This window comes from Chlamydomonas reinhardtii, chromosome 1, assembly GCF_000002595.2.
Source record: "Chlamydomonas reinhardtii strain CC-503 cw92 mt+ chromosome 1, whole genome shotgun sequence".
Classification (NCBI taxonomy): Eukaryota; Viridiplantae; Chlorophyta; class Chlorophyceae; order Chlamydomonadales; family Chlamydomonadaceae; genus Chlamydomonas; species Chlamydomonas reinhardtii.
Window position 1 is genome coordinate 5,775,515 of NC_057004.1, and position 22,405 is coordinate 5,797,919.

Here is a 22,405-nt window from a genome sequence, read left to right on the forward strand (position 1 = left end):
GGAGAATGAGCGGGCCCCCGTCTTGCACCCAGCCCAACCGGGGATCCCCGGGGATCCCCGAGAGATAGGCACGTTGGCAGAAGGCGGCGTGACGCGGAGGACGCGCCCATGCATGCATCAAGACTACCAAAGCAGCGTTCTGATTCCTATTAGACCCCACCTAACCCCTCAGAAGCTATCTCCTTGTGCATATTGCCAGAATCGCTTGACAAGGCATCGCTCGCTTTGCAAACAGTTAGAGCCGCGTCGTTGGTCAGCGCACATCTGCACTGACCGCGGCTGTACATCACCATGTACAAACGCGGCAGTGCACGTCTGGTGAACCAGCTGCTGAACCAGCAGGCGCACGCTGGCCAGGCCGAAGTCCTTCTCAGCGGAGCGCTGAAGCAGGTGGGGCGGGTTGTTTGTTATTATCTTATAGATCTAGTGCGTTTCACGGCGTATTAAGTTGGCCAAGTCGCAGTGCGAAACGGCCTCGCGCGACACCTCTCAGGATGAGGGCTTCTTCGCGCTGCTGTTCCAGCGTGCCATGGGCAGCAATGCTTCCCAGAAAGGTAAGAGTCTGGCGCCGACGGTGTTAAGTGTTAAGGTACTACGTTGCGGATGGCCACGACGCGCACGCTCCATGTTCACACGCCTGCCACAGGCTTCGAGAACTTTGCCCCCGAGTCGGGGGGCGGCGGCAAGCAGGCGCCCAAACGATCGAAAGCGGAGCCCAGCAACGGGGGAGGCGGCGGCAACCAGAACCACAACGAGGGCGGGGGTTTGGGTGAGTGCTGTGGCATGGCCTGGGGGCAAGGCCCTGTCCCTCCCCCTCCCATCGTCAGGGCGCGTTGCTGTAGGTGGCCTGCAGGCGCACTCACCTCGGTTTGCGTGCGCGGTGGTGGAACTTGCGCAGTGGGCGGGCTGTGCGGCTGCGGCTGTGGTAACGCAAACTATGCCTTCCTACCCATCCCACCGCTCTCGAGTCCCGCGCCCGTGCACCCACCCCGCACGCCGCTCAGAGACATCGTAAAAGGGCGTGCCGAACCCTAGACATCAAGCCTTCAGGGCCCGCGAAGTGTGCTCCTAAACTTGATCAAAAAAGTGGCGGAGTTGCATGCCACTCGCGGTGCTGCTAATCATAGGAACCGAGTGTGGCTACCTCCTCCCTCCCCGGCGCCTACAGGGCCGCAGAGTCCAAACGGCAGACTTTGTCTCCAAGCAAATAGCACAGTTACTTTGCCTTCATCGTGAGGTGGACGAGAAGGCGAAGCAGCTTAAGGACGTGAAGATCCAACTGTCGCAGTGCAACGACGCTGCACAGCAGGGTTTTCTCTAGAGCAAGCTCAACCAGCTGGAGAATGCCATCGACGAGCTCATCGCTTTATTTGCGGGCGCTGCTCATGGGGGCTGGTGCGTCCAGTCCCACACTTCAGCCTTTGCCCATAGGGCATCGTTGCTTTCTGCGAGGACAGCAAGGCGCCTTTGGGCGCCAAATGGCCTCCCAAGGCGATGGCGTTACTTCCCGTGCCTGTGCCAGCCAGGCTAGCGGCTGTATCAACACTCTTTCGCTTCTCTGGTGGCGCCTGCAGAGAGCGTGCGCGCGTACGGCGCTGGTTCGGGCGGTCGGCCTGGTTTACTTGGAGCCGGCGACGGCGGCGGTGCGGGTTGGGCGGGCACAGGTGAGGCAGGCGCAGCCACTAGCAACGTGTCTTGTTCTTGACGATGGCTGCGCCCCCGCCTGTCATCTGCCCCCTCCAGGTATGCACGCCAGCGGGCAGGATGCGGAGCGCCAACAGCGCGATCAGCAGCAGCAGGGTGGGTCTAACCTAAGTCGCATGTGTGAGTGTGAGCACGTATGCGGCGCCGAGAACCAGCGGCTGGATTGACAGCAGGCGCGTCGTTTTCTAGCCCCCGCCGCCCTGCACTGATGTGACGCCCATGCTCTGCTGGAGCAGCTGTAATCATTGCATTTTGGTTTGGTTGCGGACTGAGCAGGCTTGGTGGCGTGGATATTGGTTGCGTGGATATTGGTGGCTTGGAGTTGGAGCCTCCACAATCAACAGCCCGCCCGCCCTTTGGTGATAGCGCAGGTGCGGGTGCAGATGCGCCGCCGGCTCCAAGGCGGCTGGTGGATAGCGCAGCCAAGCTGCTGCCGGAGCTCTCTGACGACGACGGCGTCGTGTGGAAGCTGACATACGGCGACCGCGTAATGACGTACGTGGATGCGGCGGGGGTGGTGGACCGCATCCGCTCGTGGGCTGAAGCGGCCTTGAGGGCCGCGGTTAACCGACGCCGGGCAAATGCCCCCGCGCCCTTGCTGGTCTCGGGGCTCATCAAGGTCGGTGCGCTTGCTTGCTCGCTGTCCTTCGAATTTGTTGTTGCAACCCATTCCTGTACGCCCGACCAATAGCCCCAGCCAGATGTCTCGAGCCGCAGTGAGGTTTGACGTCAGAGGTGCCACATGCATATACACACATTCATGCAGTGGAGGCTACCGCAATCACACTGCGCTTGGGTCCCGCTGCCTTTTGAGTTCCGGAAATCTCTCCGCCATGTGCATCTGTCCGCGGCTGCCGCAGACGGGCAAGTCCTACAACCTGGAGCACGTCGTGCCCGCGGTCGTGGCGGAGGCGCTGTGCAAGCAGCAGCAGCAGGCGGGGCAGCAACAGCAACAGCAGACGGACCAGGCGGAGGATGGCGGCGGGGAGGCGCCCCTGCTGGCGGGCATGATAGTCCTGCGGCTGAGGGGCGACAAGTTGGTTCGTAAGGTAGGTACGTCCGCGCCGTCGAGTGGGTGCGTGTCGACCTTAGTTACTCGTTGGAACAGGAAGGCTGTGTACGCGCGCGCGCGGCTGCTGCCATGGCCAAAGCATTGCCGTTTCGAATTGCTGTGCTGTGTTGTGTGTGTTGTTTCTGTGCTGTTTCTGTGTTGTGCTGTCTCCGTGGCCATGCCGTGAGCGCACTGCTGTAGTGGCTGCTAAGGCGGCAGGGGTTGACATAGCTAGCCTTGCTTGCTTTGTGCATGCACTGGACTACAGCTTAATGTGCACGCACGCGTGTGGGCAAACCGGCGTCAGTAGTGCTGACTAGTTGCTCTTGCCAACCCGACGCCACGCAGGGGGGAGCCACGGCAATGCTCAAGAGCCTGCTCAACTTGCTGCTCGAGTGGGCGCGCAAGGAGCACGTGCCCATGCGGGCGGGTGCGCTGGCGGCTGCAGAGGCTGCGCTGGCGCGGCCCGACCTAGGCTTGCCCAGCATGCCCGGCGAGGCCATCTTCACTTTCCTCAAGGCAGTGGAGGTGCCGGTGCTGGTGCTGTGCGGTGGGTGTTCGTGGCGTCGTACAGCGGATTGATGGCTGGGGCATTCATTATTTGTTCTGGTGCATGTCTTGTGCGTTCATGACATGCACCAGAACACAACGGCATAAATACGTGAACGTGTGTGTCGGGGTTTGGGGTGTTGTGGTTCGGGGTGGTGGGGGAAGGGGGGGGGCATTCGGGTTCTGCTGGCTGTTTTACTCAACCCCGCCCTCGTGTCTTCCGACAGCTTGCTTGTATTTCCAACTTAGGTCCGCTCCCTTGTTATAGCTGACATGAGCCTCCAACCCATCCCCGCCCCACATACAGACGAGGTGCAAAGCCTGTTCTCGCCGACCATCGGCGACAAGCTGGACGCTGTCGGGGCCGGGTACATGCGCGACGCATTCGTGAAGGAGCTGCTGGTGTACGGCCCCCACACCGTGCTGTGGTGCCTGACTGGCTCAGACATGGCACAGACCTGGGTCAACATCGGCAACATGCCCCCCAACGGCTACGCGCTCATCACCCACGTCTGCGCCACCCACCTGCCGTCGACCTACAGCGCCGCGCACATAAATTGCGTATGGCAGCAGCTGCAGCAGGACAGCGGTCCTGATGTGCCGCTGGACCGCCGGCTGCTGGAGCTCTGCCCGCGGTCAATAGCGCTCCTGACGGTCCTGGTGAGCGCCTGGGTCGACGACGGACGCCCCAGTGACGTGGACGCCTTCGTGCAGGAGTTCATGCGGTCCAAGCTCATGGACGAGGTGTGTGTAAGTGAATGCACAGGCACACCTGTGCACCCACCTCGGCGGCGGCGGCTATGTACGTGTGTTTTAGCCTGGTGTCAATAGCAGCGCCACGTCCATTGCTTGCCTGACGCGCCCTTGGGGCAACGTTAGTTGTGCACCATCAAAATTGGCAATATGGTTCTTGAGCGGGCGTTTGGTCGCACAAGCAATTTGCTACGGCAAACCCTCATGACCAAATGCCAGATACATCCAAACATCTTGTCTGCTTGCCTGTTTGATTGCCTGGCACCCATCCGCCCATTTCATATCCTTTTGTAAACCTCAAACCTCAGTTATGCAGGGAATGGAAGCCTTGCCTGGAGGCCATGGCGCTGTCGCAGCGGCTTGCAATCCTGGACCTGTCGCTTCCGGCCGTGGGGGCGCGGATCATTACAGAGCTGCACTCCGGCCTGCGACACTACCTGGCGCCGCACCTGGAGAAGCGGGCGGACGGCCGCTACTTCCTCCGCGACTCGTACCAGCGTCAGATTGTGCGGGTGAGGCAGTAGGGCGCATGTCGCCATACGTACGTACGTATGTACGTGTGTGCCCAAGCTAATCTTTTCTCCTCACCCATCCTCACGCAACCGGCCACCCAGCATCAAGTGGTTGCATGCAAACGCTCAGCGCTGGGGCAAGCTCAATTGTGACTGCGGCGGGTTTGCATCCTCCTGCCCCCCTGAGTCCCCCCTACCTGTAAAGGTGCGCGCCACGCCCCCGCCCCCGCCCCCGCCACCTGCTTGCCCACGTGCAGTTCCTGTTCACCAAAGAAGGTGAATTGTGTGAAAATGTGCGAAAGGCGCTGCGGGACAGCTGGAGCGAGCTGGAGTTCAGCGCGACCCTAACGCAGCTGGACGGCGGGTGGAACCTCTTCTACCTGGGCGAGGCCGCCGACTACCTGCTCGGTGCCAGCGCCAGCCGCCGTCAGTGGCAGAGCAAGGAGCCGCCGGCTGAAATGAAGGAGTTCGAGGCCAAGCTGCAGGTTGGCAAAATGCTTGGATGTGCTACAGGGCTTGAGCCCAGTTTAGGTTTGGGTGAGAGAAGCGCTAGTAATGTGCGGATGGCGCTAGTGGCGCTCTTTCGCCCTGTGTTGGGAAGCCCCGTGTTGCGTGCCGCTCAATTGTGCTGTGTGTATCGTAACAGTTTGGGTTGTGCGCACGCCCACCCATAAACCTCGTACGTATTTCGCCACCCGGCGATGCATGTCGAACTCCTGAGTTGATGACATAGCGCTATTCATCGCAGGCCATTGCCGACGACGTCGCGGTCAAGCTGCTGGCGGCAGGGGCGGCGGCAGGAGGCGACCAGCAGCAGCAGCCGGGCGGCGGCGCGGCGCTGGGCCCCCAGGAGCTGTGGGAGCGGCAGCTCTGGTTCCAGGAGGTGCTGAACTCGAAATGGAACAGCATCGACCGCGAAACATATACGAAGAACAAGCAAACGCGGAGCACGCACCTGGCCATGCTTGTCCTCTACCTGCGGTGGGTGGCTGTGGGTGGGTGCTGGTGCCGCTCTTGCTGCTGTCGTCCAGGGGAGGGGCGCATGTGGGAGGGTGGGAGCGTGTCATGTGCTGGGACGGACGCGGAGGCCTTTGCTTCCTTGAAGGCAGCGGTGCGGCCACGGTGTGATGGGCTCTGCGATGGGTGCGTGCTGTGAGTGCACATGCACTGCAAGGCCGAGCAGCAGGGTCTGCGTCCCATGCCTCTCCTGGCCTACCATCAGCGCTCAGTTGTGTACCGAGCCTGAGCCCGAGGCACCGAGCCTGAGCCTGAGGCGCGTTGGTGTATGTCTAGACGTCTGACCTGGACACTGACCCGGGCGCACTACCACGACTGCTGCCATATAACCCGTGCGTCCGCACGTCCGCAGGCTGAGCCGCAACGCTCTTGGTCATACGAAGCCGTGGGATCGGGAGGCCGACTCCAGGCTGGATGTGGGCGTGGTTGAGGCGCTGCCCGGCGTGCTGGGCCAGTCCCTCTTTGCCTTCAACGAGGCCATGGTGGGGGCGCTGCGGCTGCTGTCGCGCCCGACCGTGCAAGCCGCCGCTGCGGCGTTTGCGGCGGAGCTGTCAGGCGGCGGGGGCGAAGGCAGCATTAATGAGGGCTCGGGCGAGGACGACAGCAGCAGCGGCGGTGACCTGAACAGCGACGCACGCGGAAGCAGTGGCACAGACGGCGCCGGCAGCACCAGCAGCGGCGATGGGTGTGGCAGAAGCAGCAACGTCGCTGGGGCGGGGCGCAGCAGCGCGGAGGCGCGGCGCCAGGGCGGTGCCTGATTAGTGCGCGCCTTCGCGCCCGGCGGGACCAGCGGTGGCAGCGTGTGGTCAGCGCCCGCCGCTGGTGTACGCCACCGGCGGCCGTCGTGGGGGTGGGGCAAGAGTGGACCGCGGGCACACACACTCGCGCCGCGCCTGCACGTACGGCTTCACCTCTTTGCATCAGCAGCCGCGGCGGCGGTGGGGCCGCGGCTACCCTGCTGGCGATGAGGGCGCCTGTGCGTGCCGGCCGCTGCCGCTGCCGATACCCGACCGGTACCGGCTGTGCGCGGCGGTCAGTGGCCAAGTGCGGGGCCCATTGGCTCAGTAACTTGGCGGGTAGAGCGCTGTGTTTGGCAGTGGGCTCATCTTCTTCATTAATGTGCAGTGGAAACACGTGTTGGTGTGCACAGCAAGCTACTGTATAAATAAACTCAGCTTCGCCGCCACAACCGTAAGAAGCTAGCTCCATGCGTTTGTTGAAGCTTGGATGGAAGCGTGGGCACGTGGTTCTGTTAGGTAAGCGACCATATTGAATACCGGCAGGGTGACATACATACTGTGTGCGCGTTTGGTGCTGTTAGGCCTGTTGATGCTCGGGAACTTTCAAACAATTTGATCACAGAACTGCAATCCGATGCTCATTTCGCACTGACAGCGGATCACACCGCGCGGGATGTTTGCAGACATAGCCAAAGAAGCGGAAATGACCAATATAGGAGGGTCAGCAGGGCGGAACGGTGAAGCCAGTGCATTTTAGCGCTGCGTGTTCAAGACTGCGGGGTTAACTCGTAGCGGGCCGTGTGTGTGTGCGTGTGTGTGTGTGTGTGTGTGTGTGTGTGTGTGTGTGTGTGTGTTAAAGAAAACGAAAGCCCGCTTAACGTGTGCGTGTGTGTGTGTGGGGGGGGGGGGGTTATGTGCGCACAAACGTACCTGTCCCTGTCCGTGTCAGTTTCAACCTTTGCCCCCGCAGGAAGCATGTACGGTACACTTGTGTGAACTTTGGTTGATGTGTGCTCCAACAGTTGTGGGCATGTGCCAGGGGCTGCGGGTCCCTTTCTGTGGACTGTAGTACGGTCGCCGGGCCAGGGCAGGCTAGGACTGAGAGCAGGCATGGCTGTGTGTCGCGGAGGTCGCTATGTGAAGATGGGCACCGCGTCAATGTCCGCAGGTGCATCCAGCAATTGCATGGCATGCAAAACTTCATAGCCATTGATGTGCGGCGTAGAAATTTGGGACGCAGGTGGAGACGTGTGGACGTATGGTCTGCGCAATTTAGTGGAAAAGGCGCTGAGAAAGCTGAACATGCATTTCCGTTGAGGAGAGGAAGCAGGCGGAGGAGTTGCTTCCTACAACAGCTTCTGCGGCGGGTAGCTGCCATGGACGCGGGCAGGCGGGCTGTGTGGATTGCAGGGAGCATGGATTGCGGCAAGCGACGCCGGGGCGGTGTTGTGAGAAGTTTGTAACAGGGTTGAGGCAAGGGTAACGGAAGAGCGTCAGTCCTTCTGATATGACTACACGCCAGATGGCGAGAACCGGGGTCCCGCAGCAGCCCGAACCGCCAGCCTCCGCCGAGCTCCGCCGTACTCCACCGCAGCTTCCCACACGCCCCCGTGTACAACTACCAGCTCCCACTCGCACCGTGCGCCAACCGCCACGCCAGGTGCCGCCACTGTTCGTTGGCAGTTGCACAGAAACCCGTTTGTGATCCCCGTGTGTCAGTTGGGGTGTTGGTAGTTGCCTGTAGTTGCGAGGATAGCCGCGACGCACGCCGCAAGTGCGAGTACACGCGTCACCAGTGCTGCTGCCATGCGTTGAGCAGGCCGTCTCTGGATACCCGGATTGATGGCAGTGCCTGGATAGCGGTAGCGAGTGATTGGGAGTGTGTGTGCTGCAGCGTGTGGCGCAGAGTATGGAGGAAAGGTTGATGCTGTCCTCCCCAGCCGTCCGGCCTAGGTCCGTGATGTAAGGAGCTAGATAGGTTGATCCTGTCCTAGCGCTAGCCCACTTACACCGTCCTGAGTGGTCGTCTGTCCTAGGCGCAAACTCAACACATTGCTTCCGCGTGTGGGGACGCGGCGTTGGCGAGCGCCACGGATGGCCCTATTACCGTAGTGGCATGTCGCACCCGTGAAGGGCACTGTATCAACTCGGCACCGCCTCGGCACATCATCATCTCCAATCCGATCACGCCCTACAGCCTGTCAGCCCGCTCCAGCCAGCCTTCAACCTGAAAGCCCCTGCCCCTGCCCCTCGAAGCCCCACCAACGGCCAAACCTGCAGCACCCACCAACCACCACGCCCTGGCCCCCTGCCCCATGCCCACTCCCCCTCACACACACACACACACACACACACACACACACACACACACACACACACACACACACACACGCACACGCGCTGCCTCCCAGCACACGCTCTCCCAGCTCTGCCTCGCCTTCTCCTCCTCCTCCACCTTCACCACACGACCAACCCCCCTCCGCCATGCGCCATCACCACAGGAACCGCGCCACGCTGCCGTCCGCGAAGGTGTAGGGCCGGTACAGGAACAGCGCCGCGCTGGCACCGTCCACCGCCAGGTAGGTGGCGGCCAGGCCCGCCGCCTGCCGCGGGCTGGGCGGCGGCAGGTGCAGCGCCAGCAGGAAGAAGCCGGGGGTGAAGTACCTGCGTGTGGGTGGAGTCATGAGTATGTAAGAAGTGGGAGCGTGGATTTGACGGGACACGGCAAGGGGCAGGTTGGCGACATCCCGTGCGTAGTCCCGGAGGTAGGGGGGCGGGGCGGGGCGGGGTGGGTGCGGTGTGGGCGCCGTGCAGGAAGGCTTGGGTGATTGCAGGCAGGCAAGGTGGAATCCGCGGACACAACGTGCAGGGCACTGCCACCGCCGATAAGGCGTGAGCAGTGAGCAGTCCTGGGCTGGGTATGGTCGAACCGTATCCCGCACAAGGCCAGGCAAAGTGCAATACGCAGTCTCCCCGTCACGACTCGCGAGACCAGCAAGCAGCACCCAGCACCGAACTCCGTCCCGCGCTCCCTGCATAGCCGCTGCTCCGCCGCACCCACCTGAGCTCCAGCAGCCACGCCGGCAGCAGCTGCGCCACCAGGCACACGGCGAAGCCCGCCAGCCACAGCCGCGACACCCGCCGCCGCGCCGCCGCCACCAGCAGCGCGCAGGCGGCGACGTAGGCGGGCGCCAGCGCGTACCGCGCCAGGCGATGGCGGTTGATGAGCCGCCGCCACAGGTAGAACACGTAGTGCCTGTGGGTGCGAGGGGGTGGCGGCGGCGGCGGCGGCGGCGGCGGCGGCGGCGGCGGCGGCGGCGGGGTGGCCATGGCAGATGGGGATGTGGGGAGCCATGCATGGAAAGTGCAGTGATGACGATGATGAAGACGGTGGCGGAAATAAGGATGCGCAACAATACGCCCAGGCGCTCAAGGGGGGGGAGGGCTGACAAAGGCAAGCGGAGGCCAGAGCCGCACTCGGATAGCAGGCTCGCCTGCTCAGACCGGCCGGTTCTAGACCAGGTGCCGGGTCACCCCACGACCCACCTGTTGTCGGCGAGCATGTACGGGTGTACCAGCGTGGACACGTGCACCACTCCCGCCGCCGCCGCCAGCCCCGCCGCCGCCGTAACGCCCGCCAACAGCGGCCGCCGCCGCGCCGCCGCCGCCAGGGCTCCCGCCGCCGGCCACAGCTGCGGCCACAGCATTAAAGCCGACCACCCCGCAAAGTACAGCAGCTGCGCGCCGTGCCTCACCGGCTTGTGTGCCTCCTTGTCCCCAAGAACCACTGAGCCGCCGTTCCTAATCAGGAACGCGACGAAGCCCGCTGGTGGCAGTAGCAACGGCCACAGCGCCGCCACCAGCTGACCCCGCCGCCGCCACGCCCGAGCCGCCGCCACTTTCAGCTCCCCCACAAGCCCCGCCTCCGCCTCCGCCACCTCGGCTGTGGCCAGCGCGGCCTCCTTCTCCGCAACAGCTGTGCTGCTGCCGGCCCCGCCTACTGCTGCCGCCGCAGCGCTGCTATTGCTGCCGCAAGGCAGTGCTACTGCCGTCGCCAGGCCTAGCTCCCTCAGCGCCGCCTCCCCCAGCACGAAGGCCGCCCACACGGCGTTGGTCTGGCGGCATAGAACTGCCGCGCCGCCCGCCAGTGCCGCCAGTAGGTAATGCCGCCGGAGTGCCTGCAAAGAGAGCATATCAAAATCCTAAATACACTTTCAAGGCCTAAACAAATAATGAAGCCCGCAATTAACATGGTGTTTCCCCATACACAATCCCTCCCTTTCCCCTCTCTTGTCCCTTTCCCTCCTATCCCCTCTCCTCCCTTCTCCCCTCCCTTGTCCCCTCCCTTCTCCCCTCCCTTCTTCCCTCCCTTCTCCCCTTCCCTCGCCTCCCTCACCGCCAGGTGCGCCAGCAGCAGCCCCAGCAGTGACGCCACATCTGTGTACAGCAGGAAGGAGAAGAACCAGTGCAGCGGGTACAGCGCCAGCAGCGCCGCGTGCAGGGAGGCCGACACGGGCGCAGAGGCGGGCCGCGCCGCGCCATGAGACCGCGACTGAAGCCGCTGTCCTTGTTGTTGTTGCTGGGGCTGCTTCTGTTGGTGTTGCGTTTGTTGTGTTTGTTGCGTTTGTTGTGGGTGTTGTTGTTGTTGTTGGAGCTGCAGGAGGATGGCCCGGAGCACCAGCAGGCACGCCACGGAGAGGACCACATTGAGGGTGCGCAGGTAGGGCGTGGCGCAGGCGGCGTCCTGCGCGAAGGGGGAGAGGGAACGGATTGAGGAAGGTTTTTGTGCGTGTCATCAAGGATGCGTCCCTGTCCTTGTACTTGACGCTCGACCCACATGCACACGCCCGTACATCCCCGTCTGGTGACGGTGACGCACAGCCACATCGCGGCCTGGAGTGCGCGCCCTTCCAACCCGCTGTTAGCACACGGCCGCCTGTCCGCCGGCTGCCCTTCTAGATACCGTACAGCGCCTAGCCAGCACGTGCACACACACCCGACCTGACCCCCGTCACCCCAGTCGCTCCCACCATGTCCAGGGGCTGTTTGAGCAGCGCCGCCTGCACTGCCCAGCGGCACCAGCCGTAGACGGTGGCCAGGTAATAGATGCCGGGGAAGGTGGTAATTTTGGGGTGCCACACCTCAAAGGCGCCATGGCAGTAGTGGCGGGACTGGGGGCCGTGGAACACCTCGTCCTGCGCAATTGGCCACGGTTGACCAGGAGCACTTAACTGGGACCCGAGCAAGTTGATGTCCATGAACGTGACCACAGCATGACCTTAAAGTTTTAAGGCAAAACAAGGAAGCGCTGGTTACGGGAATGTGGAGCGGAACTCTGCGGCTTGCTCACCATGTAGTCATCCGGCACATGTTTGTTGACCTCTATCATAACAAGGCATTGTAAAGCGACGAAACACGGCAGTATCCATGCTAATGAACGCATTTGGAGTTGGCTCGGACTTCCTGGGACTTTAGGGGTAGCCAAGCTTAAATGAAATGAACCATTGTCTAATCTTTATTGTAAGTAACTCCACGTCTCTGCAGCAGGAGGCCCCCAAGCGGTTAATGCAATCCTTGCTTTACATCAATCGCACCATGTATAATCCCTAGACGTGCACGAGCCCTGATGAAGTAGTAAACCTGTAAATGTACTGCGCAGGAGCTGTTGAAGCTGAAATGATATTTAGTTTGCTTCGCCATCTGCCTACACGCTCCATAGATCACCGCCACATGTTATAGCAGATGCAAGAGAGCAATAAAGACGTCCTCATGAGCTCTGACGCGGCGGCGCACACGCCGGCAGTTGCTGCGGCTCCCGCCACTGGCGCCTCTGGGGATGCCGACCGTACCCAGTCCGGCGCCGGCGCAGGGCCCAGCGGAGCAGGGCGAGCGAGTTCACAGGACACCACAGCAGCTGCTGGTGCGGGGCAACAGCGGCGGGGCCAGCGGATAGGACGAGCGCGTGGGACACCAGCAGCAGTAGCATCAGCATCAACAGCAGCACCTGCAGGCCGGGTTGGGCGAGCTAACCGAGTCGACCCAGATGAAGACATGGGCGGCGGCGACGCCGACTCAGACGGTGACGATGACAGTGGCGGCGGCGACGATGACTCCGTTGTGAGCGGAGGCCCGCCGCAGGAGCCGGATCCGCTGTACGACGAGGACGCGGGTAAGGCGGCGGGGACATCGCGGTGTGGTCGTACTTTGCACCACGGGCACCGCAGCACGCTAGGTGGCTGTATTGCCGCCGGGTCCGTGAGTCCCCAATCCCCATGTCGCCTCTGGCTTGCTGCTGCCTGTCTGGCTCCACGGCACGCGTTCGCACATGTGGCCGGACACAGTTCGTTTTGTCCTTTCCTAAACACACAAACGTACGGTGTTTTGACGCCATGTGCGCATGTGTTCACATCTCGGCTCACAGACGACGCGGACGCGGCATGGGCGGAGCGGCAGCGCGGCGGCCGCGTGTCGGACGCGGTGCTGTCCTGTCCGGGCTGCTTCACCATGCTGTGCCTGGACTGCCAGAAGCACGACAAGTACCACAACCAGTACCGCGCCATGTTCGTGGTGAACTGCCAGGTGCGGCGTGCCATCTCTTGCCGTTTGGTGTAGTGCTGTTTAGTGCGGGCGGGCGGTTGTTGCTGTATGAGGGATTGGGAATTTGGGATTACAGATATTAATGACAGGGATGGGGCACCACCGCGCTAGCGAGGGGCGCGCGGCTGTGTGGGCGAGGGCGCAATATGTGACGTCACATCCAGATGGTAGAGCGCGGGACTGAGGGTTCATATGCCGCCATACGCCATACGGTGTACATGTCTGCCGCCCTGCATGTCCTCAGGTGGACGAGGACGACGAGGATGGCGGCGGCGGCGGCGGCTTTGACCCCGCGGCGGCGGCGGCTCGCGGCGGCGCGGACGGCGGGCCGGGCCGCGGCGGGCGGCGCCCCAAGCGCGCCAAGGCCTCAGCCGCATACCGGCGCGTCCGCTGCGGCGTGTGCGGCACGGAGGTGGGAGCGCTGGAGGTCGAGGAGGAGTTGTACCACTTCTACCACGTCTTCCCCAGCAATGCTTGAGCCTTTGGAGCCGTGGTGACCGGTGATGGATTGCAGGTAGTGGGCGGCTCGTGGGTTCTCTTTGCAGGGGTGATAAGCCTGGAGGTGAAGATGCGGGGGGGGGGGCGGGATGGCGGACTGCTGACTGGCTCGGCTGTGCCACGTAGGAGTAGTCAGGCGTGGTCAGCACTCAGCAGTAGTCTGGGAGGCGGTGGAGCGGAATGGCACTAGGCAGTCGAGCAGGCTTGTCCCGGTCCTTCGGGTCTCCGGGCGACAGCCCTGGCTTTGTCAGTTTTGATGCGGAAGCCCCCATCTGCAGCAATGTGGCCGGCTGTTTTAGGTCGGACGCATCACAGGAGCCAGGTAGCCAGGCTGCCAGGTGTCGCAAAAGGCACAACCTGGGCAAGCCGCGCTTCGGGCGATTTGTACATGCCGCCTATGTGCGATCAATAGGCTTTACCAAACATGTGGCACTCGCGGTTGACATGTGGCACGCTCGGTTGGCTGGCCCCCCAAAGGGGGGCGACAGCCATAGTCCTCGGCCAGAACCTTACATTTGGGTTGTTCACGTTTCCAGGTTGTGTAAGAGCATTTTGCGGAATAGAGGCTGCAATCGAGTACAGAAACTATGTTGCGGAGTGATAATAAGAGCCACAGGAAAACGGGCACTAACCCAGGCCCAGGCCAACCAGGGCCAACAAGGCCAAAGCAGAATCCACCGAAGCCTGAGTCAGAAAGCCAGAAGAGCGAGAGCCCAGCTGAAGCCAAGCCAAAGCTAAAGCAGAATCGCTGCTGGTGTCCCGCCCCCGCTCGCCCCCACTCGCCCTGCGCTCCTCCGGTGTGAAAGTTGCCTAGCGCAGGCATCTGGCGGGGTGAGTTTGGTCGGGCAGCTGGGTTCCAGAGGCATCCTGGCCCCTCGCACCCGGGCGTCAGTCTGGAGCGCGCGTTGTTGCCGGGACCCTGGCCGGGGCCACGGGTGTTAGCGGTTGGTGTGTTGGCTGGTTGGCGTGCCCCGGCCCATACGTACCCATACGTTGGCTCGCCCCGCAAAGGGGGCGACAGCCTTGAATGGGTGGCACTCCAAAAGAGAAGGCCATCAGCACCCTCAGGTATATCGTAGTTGTTGGGACAAAGGACTTACAACCACACGGTGTGCACGCAGGCTCAACCAGTGTGCGTGCGGACCGCGCAGCTTGTCGGCCTCCTCCACCCCCTCTTCACGCCAGGCCGACACGGTGAGACCATGTGCATGCGTTGCCAGCCGCCCAGTCATGAGCCGCGCCGCAGCGGCCAAGTCCTCGGTGCGCGGCGGGTTGTGAGTTTGGCACTCTACGTGCAGGACACGTGCGAGAAGCGTTCGTACCAGGGGAGGTTCGTACGCTATTTCATGCCCCTGCACCAAATCAATCGTGCCGCCTCCCGTTGCGGCTGCCCCGTTGCCCTGCAGCACCTTCCTGCGCACCCCTGGCGCGCTGCACGCCGGCGCCCCTGGCAGGCTGGCACCCAGGCCGCTGACACCCCAGCACCCTGATGCTGACCCTTCTCCTGTGTGGCTGCCCCGCTGCCCTGCACCCGCCTGCCCACGGCGGCGCCTCTGGCTGCCTGGCACCCCTGCCACCCAGGCCCCCGATGAAGCTGCACGGCGCTGGGCCACTGCGCATCCGCCCAATCCCAAACCCAGCTAGAACCGGGTGACTTGTAGGACGCAGCAACCGCTTCAGCTGTTACACAACACAACACACACACACACACACACACACACACACACACACACACACACACACACACACACACACACACACACAAGGGACCAGCGCGGTCCGTCCGTCCACCACTCCACCTCCCGCCAGCGGTCCGACGCCATGTGCCGTAAGTTGCCGGAGGAGCAGTAGGGAGCAAAGCTTTGCTCGAGCCCCTTCACGCCCCAGCGAGTTTCTACCCGGGAAACATCTAGATAACCGCGATAACCGCATCTGCACTGGATTGTGTTAGATGGCTCATGAACAGCGCCCCTAACAGTCTACCGCAAGAACGTTGGCGCTGGGGAGCCTCCTCTGTATCCAGCCAGATCCAATTCAAGCCCCGCTCCAGTTTGCCTATCGTACTGAACTGCCAGCGCGCCCAAGTAACAACACTGCATACCGCTGGCAGCACCGCATGCGGTCGGTGGCCGCATGACCTGGTGTCTCCAAGGGCGCAATGTACAGGGGGCACCGTCATGCCGCCCCTGTGCCAGTGCACCGCCCACCGCCCATGTCCCAAACACACCCACTCTCGCCGATCTCCCAAGCCAGCAAACCCTGATTCTAGTCGTGCCGCTCCCGGCCTGCAACACTGCTGTCCATGCCTGCAATACACCCATCCACCCGCGCCTTTCTCACGAGCCGGCCGCGGCCAGCTCCAGCTCCAGCAGCTCTGTGTCGTGCTGCTGACGCATCTGGGTGCCGGGCGCCACGCCCTCAGGCCACCGGATGAGGGGCGACAGCAGCACCGGGTACCGGGCGTCCGCGTCGCCCTCGAGCCCCGCCCTGCGTGGGTGGGTGCGGTTGTCACAGGGGTGCGGTGTGTAGCGAGGCTGTTGGCAATCAAACAGTCAGAGAGATGCTGGCTTGCGCTGGTCTGCGCTTGGGTGCTGGGCGCGCTGTGTCATTCATGGGAATAGGCTTGTTGAGCGTGCATGTAGCGCATGCCACGATGGGCGCAGCGGTACGGTTGGAACTACTCACCAGTCAAAGTCGATGAACCGCACGTGCCACGTGCCAGTCGCGGAAGCAGTGCCACCTGCTCCGCTCGCGGGACTCGAGCCCATCACGCCGCCAACGTCAGCAGAGGCCCCCGCTGTTGCCATCGCGGAGCGCACCATTATGTTGGGCGGCCGCATATCGCCATGCACCGCCTTTGGTGCACCGCCAACGCGACTGCCGCTGCTGCCGCCGCCGCCACCGCTTCCGCCGCCACTGCCCGCCTCCGTCAGGACGAGCTCCGCCGCCGCGGACTGCTCCACGGGCACCGCGTGCGCCCTGTGCAGCGCCTGGCGGACGGCGTCCTTGAGCGCGGCGCCGCCTCCTCCGGCAGCCCTGCTGCTGCTGCTGCCGCTGTCCACGGCGGCCGCGAGGACGAGCGCCTGCTGCAGCGGCATCCAGCCGTCCGCCGGGTGCAGCAGCTCCATGACCACCATCAGGTACTGCGCCGGCCCGCCGCTAGTACCGCCGCCCGCCGGGCTGCGCACGTCGTACAGCTCGGGCGCCAACCCCGCCGCGTGCCACGCCTTGTGCACCTGCAGCAGCAGCAGGAGCAGCAGGGGTGTCCTCACAGCAGTCAGTTGCTTGTAAGCAAGCCGTGGCGCAGTGATATGCCGTATGCAGCGCCGCGCTGTGCCTACTGTGATGTGCACGCGCGGAAATATGCCCATGCGCGGCACACCAGCAGCAGCGGGAGGTGGTGGTGAAGAGGCTGAGTGGGGCGCGTGCGTGTGCGCATGTGGCGGAGGGACTGGCGGGGCTCGGTCACCCCTAGAGGCTAGAGGTAGGCCTGCGTTGCACATACTAAGCAGCTCGCGGACATCGATGCACCCAAGTATGCAGGTATGCGGCAAGCCCGCCGCCGGATGGTGTTCAGTGTCCAACCGAGTCTCGCAACCGCTCACAGACACCCACCTCGCCCACCCAACACCTACCGCGGTGCCGTACCGCGCCTGCACGAACTTGACCAGCACACTCCGCTCCTCGCCACCCGCCGCCACCTGCTGCAGGGCCTCGTACATCAGCCCCGGGCCGCGGAAGGCAATGGCCGACAACCCCAGCGCCTCGTCCAACAAGCCGTAGGGCAGCGTGCACGGGCGCACGCCGCCCGCCCCTCCTGCTGCAGGCGTGTGAACTTCCGTGGCGACCCCCGCCGTGTGCGCAGCGACCCGCAGGCTCGCCGCTCGCTCCATCGCGGCCTCGCCCAGCAGCTGCTTCCGCAACGTGTAGCTGTCGTCAAGCGCCTGTGCGTCGGCTGGTAGTTGGGGGTGAGATGTTGGTAGTTGGGGGTGAGATGGGGGTAGTGTGGGTGGTAGCTGGGGGTGAGATGGGGGTGGTCTGGGGTGGTGGTTGGGCTAGAGCAGTAGGCACGGAAAGTACTGCACTGTTATGCATAGAAATCATATATACCACAACTTTAGCCGTGACTGTATGATGTTGAGTCTGACATGTCTCCAACCACATCCTCCTCACGCGTCTCAGGCAGCAGTGCAGTGGATGTCAGTGTGTTGGGCAACACAATGGTATACTGCATTCAGAAAGGCCGTGCACGCAGTAAGCGCCTATCGGCCCACCATCGCTGCACCCCCTCGTATAACCAGAGGAGCACAGAATCGAACTCAGCTTCGTGAACCCCGCGCCAACCCAGCTTCATGAGCCAGCCACCCAGCCAGTAGATAGCCAGCCCGCCAAGCAGCCAGCCGTGTCCGCCGCGTGCAGTAGTCCTACAAATGGACGCTACACTGCATGGCACGGGCCATACATGCACGGGGCGCCAACGGCCAACGCGGGAGAACACCGCGCCCGTGCGACCCTGGGCGCAAAGGTTGAGGCCACACCTCCTCTGCGCTCCCTGGGCTGGGCTGGCTGGGGTTGGGTGGATGGCTGACAATCAGTCAATGATACAGGCTGACAAGGTTCAAGATGTCAAGCCTTCCGCACATGCCACGCCAGCCCTTAGGTAGGCCGCGTTGTAGGTCTGAGCTATAAAATGTTAAGTTGCACCTAGGTCAGCTTCTTACGCGCCGCTGCCCGCCCTCCTGCCATCCGCACATGCCCGCCTTGGTGCCGGCGCCTTCCGACCTGGCGCCGTTACCGCCCTCTCTCGTCACAGGTGAGGTAAGTGTTGCTGGGTGTCGCACCAGGTTAGCATAAGTGGGTTGGGTCTACGCGCGCCCCAAGCCTGGGTTACATCTGAAGGGTGGCAGTCTATGACCTACATTCTTCGCCGACGCAAAGAGTAAGACTCAAGGCCGCAAAAGATACGTTGAAGGCCAAACCTCCTCTGTGCTCTGCGGGCTGATTCTGGCTTCTGGTTCGTTGGTCGTTTGGTCGTTTGGGGTTGACCCAGACACATTTGATTGTGGCGTGACCGTAAGCATTGACACAAAAACGGTGGTGAATACAGGATGATATATTACGGTATGTAAGCGGAAATGATTGTTGATGCCGAGTGTGCAGTAAATGCCGACTCGTGGCCGACCTAAAAGTCGCCGGGCGTGTGACAAAGTGCACCCAAAGTGCACCAAAGCAACCTAGGCCCAGTCCCGGCGCGGCCGCAAAGCCAGCGACGCCCAAGCCCAAGTTGCCAAAGCCATGGCCAAAGGGCAATCGCATATCAGCCAAAGCGATGGCGCTGTGCCCAATAGGGATCCCCTGGTGCCCAAACCTGGATGCGAAGCTCGCTATGGGGTTAACTTACTGGTGCTTCATCGGCACCTCCGGCCACACGTGCAGATACAAATACAAGGGGCGAGCCATCGCGCTGTGCAGCTGGGAGTTTGGAATGGAATACAGCGCCCGGACCTACACATACACACACATTTACGCACACATGCATGCACGCACGCACGCACACCTTGACCGCCTTCTTGTAGGCGGACAGCACGGCCATGAGCTTCCACACGTTGCTGTTGTCCGATACTGTCTCGTTGGCCAGGTAGTAGCTCTGGCGTGTGTTGGTCGACACCAGCAGCAGCAGCCGTGGCAAGTCGGCAGCCGGCGAGGAAAGGCAGAACAAGAAACATCAGTGCCCGAAATTTCATGTTTGTACCAGCCTTGAAGTGTTTTCAATCTCATTCGTCCGACCGCGTCACTAACCACAATGCCCAACCTGCAAGGCACACATGCGAGTGACATACTCAGGCGGCACACCCACACACCCACCGGCGTCAGCGGCGCGTAACCAACGCGGTTCTGGTAGATGGTCCAGGCGGCATGGATGGACAGGCGCGGGCCCTCCAGCAGCAGCACCAGCACCGGCATGGGGTCGCACCTATGGGAGTTGGTGCGGTGCACACTTTGAGCCGCCCAAGCCGGTGCGTGTGACGGACGCATGCTGGGAAACGAGCATTTCTCTGTTGGGAAACGAGCATTTCTCTGTTGCCCCCAAGCCACCAACACCCAGATGGGTGCTCGCAGGCTTGCTGGCATGCTTACCGGTATGTCGCCCGCTCAGCCCAGCGCGTGCCATCCCCATAGTAAATCTGGTAGTGCCTGTCGGATGAAAGAAAGGAATAAAGAATTTCTGGTGAGATGCTTGACACAAACAATAGCGCAATGTATGGGTACGTCGCTGGCTGTGGAAAGGCGGTTCTCGTCAGGTTTTGGGGCTGAGCCAGTCGGTGCATTTTGTGCTTGAAGACCAAAACAAGACTAGTGCAGGCCGCTGCCAGATGGGACTGCACCAGCCGGGCGGTACAGCCGCACCATGTATGTCGGTGCCGCACGCAGCAGATGCCCTTAGCCGCATCAATACAAGCTCAGTACGTAGTGGCGTGCTTGCACCCTTCCGGGCGGCACAGCAGCACAACAGCACGCCACGAGGTCATGCTTCAATCCATTAACAACGGCAGCGGGGGAGGGGCCTTGGTGTCGGGTGGAAGCGGCGCCCTGCCCTTGGCGCTGCTGCCCTGCGACGCATGGGGCCCAGCCGCCCGCCACGCCCCCCAAATGTGCGAGGCTGGCTGAACTACGGCCCTCCCACGTGCCAAATCCTAAATTACCGCGGACCACGAGCACCAGAGTATAATCTGTAGCTTCTACTCAATGCGCTAGAGCGGATAGGACGCATAAGAGCTCTTGTTCAACGCGCTACCTGAGTGGGCGCGCTACCTCAGACCACCAAGCTCCAAATCAATCAGAGAGGCGGCTGCTGGGGGCGTGGCCGCATCCCACGTTTGAGCCCGGCGGCAAACCGTTAGCAGTGCTTGCCAGTGTTAAGACGACCAGAACACACTCTAAGCGAACGCTAGGATTGAGGCGAGGGGAAAACTATACGCAGGTTGTGGGGTTCCTGAGTTTGTGTCTCGGTCCAAACACCCAATAAAGGCGATATGCGGGGCAAAGCCTATATGTCGATGTGTCAGATGAACGCCACTACAATAACACTACTAACGGGCTGCGGCCACCCAAAACCAACCAAACCTCAACTCAGCAAGGCACTCTGCAAGAAACTAGAGACACTCGAGACACTAGAGACTTGCGCACGCGGGGGAGCACATGTGGACACTGGGTTAGCGTCGTGACACGCACCCACACGCGCACACACACGCGCACACACGCGCACACGCACATGCACACGCACACGCAAACGCACACACACCTCCTGCACACACACAGTGGCTGCACGGCGTGCCACCCGGACCTACCAATAAGTCACGCCCGCTGCCCAGCTGGCAAGGATGTGATGTGTTTAGTTTAGCGGGCCACGCTTCCCTAAACCTATACATACCGCGGCTCAGACCATCTCTCCAGCGGGTTCGACACCCAACATCTGACACCCAACAGCCGACAGCAGACACCCCATCAGGTCCGACTCGCACCTGAGCGCCTGCACCAGGGGGTTGCCGGCGCCCACATCGCTCTTGCACTCCAGCAGCACCACGGCGAAGCTTTCGCCGCCGGTGGGGCCGCGTGAGGTGAGGATGCCGTTGGGCGAGGCGCTGAGGGTGGACGTTGAAGAATCCAGCAGAGTGAGCTGCCCCGCCAGCAGGTCGTCGCTGTGCCACTTCAGGAAGCCCATGTGCAGCTCCTCCTCTGAGGGGTGCAGGTCGCTGCCGAGCGCCAGGAGGCGGCGCACGGTGCCGTACAGCTGCGTCTCGGCTGGGCCCCACGAAGCCGGCGGTGCCGCTGGCGCCGCAACCGCGTCCAGGATGTGGGTGTACGCAGGCGACACGAGCTGCGGCGGCACGACTGCGGGGGGGCTGGCACGCGGCCTGAAGCCGAAGAATGCCGCCTTGCGCAAGCTGCGCTCTGCAGCGTCCCTCTCCATGAGCACGCTCACGCCTGGGCCAGCAGCCGCGCCTGCACGACAGCGAGACATTGGCCGAGGGGGACCGGGCGACATACCATCCGGTGCTCCGTGCTCTGTGTCCCGTTACTTTCCCCTCCCCAGCCCTGGCCCGAGCGTCCCTACTCAACACTAAAAGGCCCCCCTTCCTCCCCCCCGCGTGCGCCACACACACGAGGGCTTCGTGCTTTTCTAACCTGGTTTGGCTATGTGCCTGTGGAAACCGACCCCGGCTATGTCCGGGCGATGAGGTTGTTCGGCCTCAGACTGTGGAGGGGCTCAGCCCCTTTTCCCGTGACCGGGGAACACTTGTCTAACACACTGGGGCTCCGGCACGAAGGTGCTGCCACCTGTAGAGCGTCACGCGAGCGGCCGGGGGACATATGCAGATTCAGGCACGGCGGAATGGGATGTGCATTACGGCATGTCGACCAGGACGGAGTTAGCGAAAGAGGTTACACCGGCCAGAGTTAGCATCGCCTTAAGAACCGGGTTGCCCTGCCCGGCTCACTTTTGACTAATTCATCCAGCAACGCCAGTTTGCCATCTTCCGAAGATACGGAGAAGATAGCGCGGTCTACAGGTGTGGCCGTGACGCGCGCGTTGGCGGCGTTCAGAGTCCACGCAGCATCCCTGCCGAACTTCTGTGCTAGGTTGACGACTGCGCTGACGTCCTGCGCCAGCTGCGGCTCGATGTCTTATGCTCAGTTGCCGACTTTAGCTTGTTTAGCTCGGATGTTAGCGAAGGGCCCCGGCAGAAGGCCTGCTTAGCTCAGATCCTACTCGAACGGCACTTTGATGTAGACAGATGTTGCCACATATTATTTTGGCGCTCGCAGTCGGCAGTTGAATGTAGCGGGCGGGGTGCAGGCAGCTCACAGGCACGGACGGTGGTTCGCCCCCCCCCCTTCCTGGAACGCTGCGCTGGGGGGGCTCAGCCCAAAAACCTGGATCCGTGAACAACCCGAATGTAAGGGTCTGGCCGAGGACTATG

At 62.4% G+C, this 22,405-nt stretch overlaps 4 protein-coding genes across 5 annotated transcripts; 2 read left to right on the plus strand and 2 right to left on the minus strand.

Moving 5' to 3' along the window:
* The first annotated feature begins 163 nt into the window (after nt 1–163).
* Nucleotides 164–7,801, plus strand: CHLRE_01g041256v5 (uncharacterized protein). Of its 2 annotated transcripts, XM_043058807.1 has the most exons (13): nt 164–390; nt 464–554; nt 647–769; nt 1,575–1,664; nt 1,744–1,800; nt 2,076–2,323; nt 2,565–2,753; nt 3,104–3,305; nt 3,612–4,048; nt 4,366–4,569; nt 4,827–5,054; nt 5,318–5,550; nt 5,939–7,801. In XM_043058807.1, the coding sequence occupies exons 1-13, from the start codon at nt 292–294 to the stop codon at nt 6,342–6,344; spliced, it is 2,607 nt and encodes an 868-aa protein (XP_042928721.1). In that variant the 5' UTR covers nt 164–291; the 3' UTR covers nt 6,345–7,801. The 2 variants fall into 2 exon arrangements, with proteins under 2 accessions (XP_042928721.1, XP_042928722.1); XM_043058808.1 differs by lacking the exons at nt 164–390; nt 464–554; nt 647–769 and adding an exon at nt 1,244–1,395.
* A 518-nt stretch (nt 7,802–8,319) lies between these two features.
* CHLRE_01g041300v5 (uncharacterized protein) lies at nt 8,320–11,833 on the minus strand. Its single transcript, XM_043058809.1, has 6 exons — nt 11,677–11,833; nt 11,357–11,521; nt 10,723–11,070; nt 9,873–10,504; nt 9,388–9,582; nt 8,320–8,990 (listed from the first exon to the last, which is right to left on the minus strand). Exons 1-6 carry the CDS (start codon nt 11,713–11,715, stop codon nt 8,819–8,821), a joined length of 1,551 nt encoding a protein of 516 aa, XP_042928723.1. The 5' UTR covers nt 11,716–11,833; the 3' UTR covers nt 8,320–8,818.
* A 100-nt stretch (nt 11,834–11,933) lies between these two features.
* Nucleotides 11,934–13,978, plus strand: CHLRE_01g041351v5 (uncharacterized protein). The gene is made up of 3 exons (XM_001689636.2): nt 11,934–12,495; nt 12,748–12,905; nt 13,168–13,978. Exons 1-3 carry the CDS (start codon nt 12,069–12,071, stop codon nt 13,399–13,401), a joined length of 819 nt encoding a protein of 272 aa, XP_001689688.2. The 5' UTR covers nt 11,934–12,068; the 3' UTR covers nt 13,402–13,978.
* A 1,114-nt stretch (nt 13,979–15,092) lies between these two features.
* CHLRE_01g041400v5 (uncharacterized protein) lies at nt 15,093–22,223 on the minus strand. The gene is made up of 9 exons (XM_043058810.1): nt 21,923–22,223; nt 21,609–21,761; nt 20,945–21,425; nt 19,560–19,616; nt 19,287–19,395; nt 18,979–19,068; nt 17,057–17,365; nt 16,107–16,657; nt 15,093–15,908 (listed from the first exon to the last, which is right to left on the minus strand). Exons 3-9 carry the CDS (start codon nt 21,391–21,393, stop codon nt 15,758–15,760), a joined length of 1,716 nt encoding a protein of 571 aa, XP_042928724.1. The 5' UTR covers nt 21,394–21,425; nt 21,609–21,761; nt 21,923–22,223; the 3' UTR covers nt 15,093–15,757.
* Between the last annotated feature and the right edge of the window lie 182 nt (nt 22,224–22,405).

What these genes read in the sequence shown, in the direction of transcription:
- CHLRE_01g041256v5 (XM_043058807.1), top strand. Translation starts at nt 292, where the DNA reads ATGTACAAACGCGGCAGTGCACGTCTGGTGAACCAGCTGCTGAACCAG. An exon ending in TCAGCGGAGCGCTGAAGCAG is followed by an intron (nt 391 to 463) that starts GTGGGGCGGGTT and finishes GCCAAGTCGCAG; the next exon opens with TGCGAAACGGCCTCGCGCGA. An exon ending in AGTTCGAGGCCAAGCTGCAG is followed by an intron (nt 5,055 to 5,317) that starts GTTGGCAAAATG and finishes TATTCATCGCAG; the next exon opens with GCCATTGCCGACGACGTCGC.
- CHLRE_01g041300v5 (XM_043058809.1), bottom strand. Translation starts at nt 11,715, where the DNA reads ATGATAGAGGTCAACAAACATGTGCCGGATGACTACATG. An exon ending in TGCTGCTGGCGCACCTGGCG is followed by an intron (nt 10,505 to 10,722) that starts GTGAGGGAGGCG and finishes CTCTCTTTGCAG; the next exon opens with GCACTCCGGCGGCATTACCT. An exon ending in TACATGCTCGCCGACAACAG is followed by an intron (nt 9,583 to 9,872) that starts GTGGGTCGTGGG and finishes TCGCACCCACAG; the next exon opens with GCACTACGTGTTCTACCTGT.
- CHLRE_01g041351v5 (XM_001689636.2), top strand. Translation starts at nt 12,069, where the DNA reads ATGCAAGAGAGCAATAAAGACGTCCTCATGAGCTCTGACGCGGCGGCG. An exon ending in GCTGTACGACGAGGACGCGG is followed by an intron (nt 12,496 to 12,747) that starts GTAAGGCGGCGG and finishes CTCGGCTCACAG; the next exon opens with ACGACGCGGACGCGGCATGG. An exon ending in TGTTCGTGGTGAACTGCCAG is followed by an intron (nt 12,906 to 13,167) that starts GTGCGGCGTGCC and finishes GCATGTCCTCAG; the next exon opens with GTGGACGAGGACGACGAGGA.
- CHLRE_01g041400v5 (XM_043058810.1), bottom strand. Translation starts at nt 21,393, where the DNA reads ATGGAGAGGGACGCTGCAGAGCGCAGCTTGCGCAAGGCGGCATTCTTC. An exon ending in GTTACGCGCCGCTGACGCCG is followed by an intron (nt 19,069 to 19,286) that starts GTGGGTGTGTGG and finishes AACACACGCCAG; the next exon opens with AGCTACTACCTGGCCAACGA. An exon ending in CCTACAAGAAGGCGGTCAAG is followed by an intron (nt 17,366 to 18,978) that starts GTGTGCGTGCGT and finishes GCCGACGCACAG; the next exon opens with GCGCTTGACGACAGCTACAC.